This window comes from Parambassis ranga, chromosome 13 (genome assembly GCF_900634625.1).
Source record: "Parambassis ranga chromosome 13, fParRan2.1, whole genome shotgun sequence".
NCBI lineage: Eukaryota > Metazoa > Chordata > Actinopteri > Ambassidae > Parambassis > Parambassis ranga.
This window is the reverse complement of record NC_041033.1, coordinates 8,498,557-8,504,167: the sequence shown is the minus strand read 5'-3', so window position 1 is coordinate 8,504,167 and position 5,611 is coordinate 8,498,557. Positions and strand designations below refer to the sequence as shown.

The 5,611-nt window shown below is 39.9% G+C and overlaps 1 protein-coding gene across 1 annotated transcript; it reads right to left on the bottom strand.

The window, feature by feature from the left end:
* Positions 1-2,220: 2,220 nt before the first annotated feature.
* On the bottom strand, positions 2,221-5,297 carry LOC114444978 (ATP-sensitive inward rectifier potassium channel 1-like). The gene is made up of 2 exons (XM_028419894.1): positions 5,224-5,297; positions 2,221-3,990 (listed from the first exon to the last, which is right to left on the bottom strand). Exon 2 carries the CDS (start codon positions 3,970-3,972, stop codon positions 2,851-2,853), a length of 1,122 nt encoding a protein of 373 aa, XP_028275695.1. The 5' UTR covers positions 3,973-3,990; positions 5,224-5,297; the 3' UTR covers positions 2,221-2,850.
* Positions 5,298-5,611: the final 314 nt, after the last annotated feature.

The window sequence follows — 5,611 nt, the reverse complement described above, 5'->3', positions numbered from 1 at the left end:
ATTGTTATTATTTCCTAAATTGGCTATAACAACCTGCAAGTGCCTGTAAGTGTAAAAGATATTTTCTTGTACTCTCCAAAAACCACAAAATGCCTGCTTGAATCATAACCCAATAACCAGGGACTCATTTTACTCTGTATGCAACACGGATTGTTTCTGTTGTCGCTCACTTTTCGTGCCAAATAGCCCTGGAATTGGTAGCTTCTCCTGTGCATTAAAGATTTTCAGGTATTTTATGCAAAATAATACAAACAGTATTAATGTTCACAACTAGCTTCTCTCCGAGATTTATAGCTTTAAAAGAACAAATTAAAAGGGAACATGTAATTTGTAGCATAAAAGGATTATTTTGATGTACCCTTAATGTTCATCTTTCACAAGCATTATCAATGAAAAAGGGATCTGTGCTACTTCATATATGCAATGTATTTTGGATATCAAATATATAAATATAAATATATATGTGTGTATAAATTTACAATTAACCAGTGTATTAATATTATTATTGTCATTCCTGCAATGTATGAAGTAATACCTTTTGAAAAAGGGCTTTTGTATAGGAAAATGTGACAAAATAAATGTTTTTACCTCTTGAATGATCCTCTTACTGTCTGTGGCTGTGACTTGTCCACTTCTCATCCAATATGCATGTCAAAGCCGGGTGTGGACAGGACCTAAAAAACACACACAGGAAGCAGTTAAGAATAGATAATGGCTAATTTGCACATTACATGTCTCTGCTGTCAAGGCTGAAAGTCTGCCTCAAATCTGTAACAAACTCCTTAAATGTTTGTTAGGACAGAGAAATGCTCACACCAGCAGATAGATAATACATACAAACTGGCATATATTCACCATATTAACCAAAGTTAATGTGTCTGGCCAGGTTTCATTTTCAGGATGCAGGGTTTTATTTGCCACTAAACAGCACTAATTTAATTTTGTCCCTGCAGAAAAACAAAGAGACAGATCCAGAGGCTGTATCAGTCCAGCATATCCAACTATTTCTTTCTGCAATAAATATATTATTTTGTTTGGCTACAACTAACTTACTTCAGCAACGTTATGTAAGTCACAACACAGACATATTAGGCATTGGTGTCATTACTTAATGACAGGAGTGCTGACAGGGTTTAATAGATGCTGTATGTTTTGATGTAAATGTCACATCCCACACTGCACACTCAGGTTTCTTAGTATATGAGCATCATTCATATGAAAAGCCACTCTGTGCTGCAGAGCCATTAGAACAGGTGTTTTTGTGTCTTATGTGTCCTTTAATTCTCTTTTTAGTTTAGCTAACTGATAAAGATACTACTAAAAGATGACTAGAAACTGAGTTTTGTAAGATGCCAGAAGACAAACAAGTAACTACAAAAAGTTAACTACAATTTGACAAAGCATGTTATGTTATGAAAGGTTAAAAGTAACTAAAACTCTAAAAAATAAACTCAGTATTCTCTGATCTAATGGAGTGGAAGAAGCAGAAAACAGCAGCACTAAATGAAATCACTAGATGTAAATTACAGACATTTCTTATTGGCCTACATATGAAACTATGTAGACAAAAATATATATTACAGTTTTAATATTTTATTTTCATATGTCAATAACGGCTACAATCAACCTTGTCAGCCGTGTTTTTTACTTTGCCGCTTCCCTTCCCTTCAAGCATATGAGAGAGGCTGTAGTGGGAAATCTGCCTCACTGAAACTAATCTCCATGCTATCATGCAATATGTACTGTTTTTCCTCCAATTAGAGTTTTCTGGTTTCATATTCAGCAACATGCAGACTAAACAATGGACAGCTTCCAGCTTTCATCCCACAAACACTTCCACTCTGTTGTGTTTGCAAGCGTGTTTGCTGTCACAACTTTGCTTTGTTTGCAGATAAAAGCCATGGTAGGGGTTGGCACCTGTCATTATGTAGCTTGACCTTTTTGATCACAGTCTTGATATGACGTGATCCTTCTGTTAGATGGGGAGTAATAATGTGACACACACATCTATTGTTGAATGCAAAAATAGCCTTTATTTCAGTGTATCCCCCCCCCCCCCCCCCCCCCCCCCCCCCCCCGGGATCAGATACAAAAATGACTTTACAAAGAGGATTGAGTTTCATACTACAGTCAGTGCTGCATGCAGTCATATTATAAGTGTTTCCTGAGATCTTTGTTCTCTCACAATGTCTTCACTCAAGAAGAAAACCACAGCCACTGTTTCAAAAGACTGGTTCTGTAGCCCAACCCTTCACTAGTGCCTTAAGAGTCGAAATAGCTAAGCATATTCTAATGGTTTACGTGTGTGTTTGTGCACAGCCTACAGTAGCATGAATTATTGAACAACTCCTTTATCTTTTTCTCATCCATGATATAGTATGGCAGTAAGTTTACGAGTACGATTTATACCCAGGATAATACATTTGATTTCCATGCTCTATAGACCTGATGTGAGCTGGTCCAAGGTAACTTACAATCACTCATCTTCTTGTGAGTTTTCCTTGTGCTATTCTTTGGGAAAACTTTCTGTTTTTATATAGAAGCTGCATCTTTATCTTGCATGACCTGGTCTACTCTTTTGGAAACAGGTTTCTGGTCAGCAGACAGGTGTGGTTTTACATACAAATAGTTCACAATGATTGTCCCGACACCACAGATCACTTTCTTAACTATCTTCACCACAAGTAAATAAGTTTCTTAAGGTTTCTTTGCTTCATATTTAAAAGCTACACAATATGCAGTATGCTATTAGGTTACCCTGTCTGCCTCCGGCCTCTTTGTGTCCCTGAGGAAAGGAACAAACCTCAAGCAGTGTCAATGTGTCAAGTTGATGACTAATATATTTTTATTTCACATCTTGGCAGCACTTTGGGGATCGCTGATCTCAATCACCTCAAAGCCCTGGTTGTCGTGTCCATCTTTGGAGAAGTGATGATGACCGTTGATGTTGTGGAAGCAGTAGGCACAGTGTGCAGTGGCCACAGGCACCACTTTAGAGAAGTTAGAGAAATCTACTCTGTACTTGCCCTCTTTGCTCCTGGAGATGATGGGCAAGAAGTTGTAGCCCCACATAATCTCCTGAGGAATAAAAGAGGTACGCACTTGGCAGGAGGAGCTTGTGGACTCTGCTGTGCCATCTAAGAAAACCACCAGCTCAAACTCTTGCTTGTGGAGTGTGTCCACTGCCATCTCAAAGAAGGGGCTGCTCTTGTCGATAATGTGATAAAGCGTGAGGGGGCACACAAAGAAGAGGTTGTCTTTTCCAGCATCCACCATGAATTCAATGTTCACCTGATCCATAATGATTGTCTCCCCATCTGGAGTGTTGGTCGTTCTCAGCAGCTTGCCGTAGATCTGGCTTCCAATCATTAGGGTCTTGCGCAGGTTGGCCACTCTGATTGACAGGCAAAGAAAACCATTTTTGGGGCTGATGACAGCCATCTCACTGAACGTGATGGTTTTTGCCCTCTTTTTAGGTAGGGAGATTTTGGACAGGATGATTCCACACATGAAGCAATTGATAATTGCTCCAACAAGGGACTGGATTACGACGAGGGCCACAGCACCTGGGCAGAGAGGGGTGAGTGCTCGCCCTCCATACCCGATTGTGGTCTGTGTTTCAATGGAGTAGAGGAATGCTGTGGTGAGTCCTACTACATTAGCAATACATGGAATGTGATCTGAAGAGGGGTGCTGCCATGTCAGATCTCCATTATTGCGGGCAATCCAGTACCACATCAGACCGAAAATGAACCAACTGAGAGTAAATGAGGCGATGAACAAGAAGAGGACGAATCGCCACCGGATCTCCACAAAGGTGGTCCAAAAGTCAGCCAGGAAGGCAAAGTGTTTGCTGTACATGATGTTTCCATATTCAATGTTGCAGCGGCCATCTTTGGTCACCAGTCTGGTCCTGTGACTTCTCCTTTCTGCTAGGTGTTCCTGGATGCGTGTATTCAAGGAGCTAAACATTTTCTCACAGCCAAAAACCTAGAAAACAATAAAACAGGGAAATTTATTAAGCATCATTTTGCACTTAAAGCAAAGATATCACAACTGATTTCTACTGAGCACCTGTCCTACTTTTGAATTCACTGCAGTAAGTGATGTTCTTGTTTTCCTGCTTCAAATGTTTCACCCGTCTCCCCATAGTTACATAGCTCTCATATGTTCCAAGCTTCTCTCTCTGTCCCGCTACAGTTTTAAACATCACTGGGTGGATGCAGAACTGCAGTAAAGACCTGAACTTAATTAGAAGCAAAAGTTTCCACTGAAGCGTCACACATAAATGCCCCAGATAAACCAAATAATTTGGTTCTGTGCAAAGTGTTCCAACACAAGGATCATCTTTGTTTGCTAGGTTTCAATGCAGCAACACTAAACGTGGCATTAAAATAATTTGAGCAAAAAACGTGGGCCAGAAGGGCAGCTGCTCACAGACACAACTTTATTCAAGCCTCTAGTTCCCATAAGTCTGGTACTTGATGGATGGTAACTGGCAGTATTGGCTGTACAGAGGTTTCCAAATAAGTGTGGCCTCTGTTCTTGCCAAGTCATGCAAAAAACCATTTGGATCATGGCATGCTTGTTAGTGAGTGTGAAGCAGTACAAAACGATCAGTGCAGTGAGTTTATGTTGTTGTACGCAGCCCTCAAAGCTCACATGCTCATCATTTTTGATGCCAAATTAAATCTGATAATCACACCGTGTCCATGTTTGGAGGCTTTAATCCATTTGGAAGTGGACCCAGTCATTGCACACCTAATCATTAGGTCAGCATGTTTTGGTGCCGTAACAAGGTGTGTGCTGAAATGATTCCAGTCATTTAAACTTTTAAATGCACACGATGCTCCAAATTATTGCTTTGCATTTGAAAACCACTAGCTTTACAGATGGAAATGACGTAGGTTCTGACATCAATGCAGCTTTAAATGCCAATTCTAATCTAATAAATTAGGGAATCAGTGTAATTATTCTACTTTTTGCAGTTGCTTCAGTTGCATTGAGTCATTTTTACTGAGATGTAATAGCTTCAGCCAAAATGCAATGTTTCTGACTCATTGCAATAAAAATGTCTTTGTTAGTTTTACTGACCCACCTTTGCAGACGAAATGACAAAAAAATAAAAATAAAAAATAGACTGTAAATAATGAAACAATATTGCTGCTTTCTATAATAAAGGCATAAATACATAAAAATGAAGGTTTTCAAAATAAAACTTACCAAAATGAAGAGTTGTTTGTGGCACGTCCAAGGGTTGATCTCTGTCTCTGTCTCCCTGTCTTGTTCACAGTTTAGGTGTGTCCTCCTCTTATGTCTGCTGACCAGCACCTGTGTGCATTTATACTGTCATCTCTGCTGGGATCATTCAGGTGATGTTCACGCCCACAGACGCACAGATGCGTCATAGCCCTCCACCCCCAACACACATGTGCACACAAACAAACACACATACATAAACAAACACACACACAAACATAAACACACACACACAAACACACAAACAATGAGTTGTGTTTAGCTCGCAAATACCTGGCACCAAATGCCAAGCTGACCTGTATCTGCCCCACTCCTGGTCCACCATGCTTACAGACTTCCTCTGGATTCACTG

What these genes read in the sequence shown, in the direction of transcription:
- LOC114444978 (XM_028419894.1), bottom strand. Translation starts at nt 3,972, where the DNA reads ATGTTTAGCTCCTTGAATACACGCATCCAGGAACACCTAGCAGAAAGG.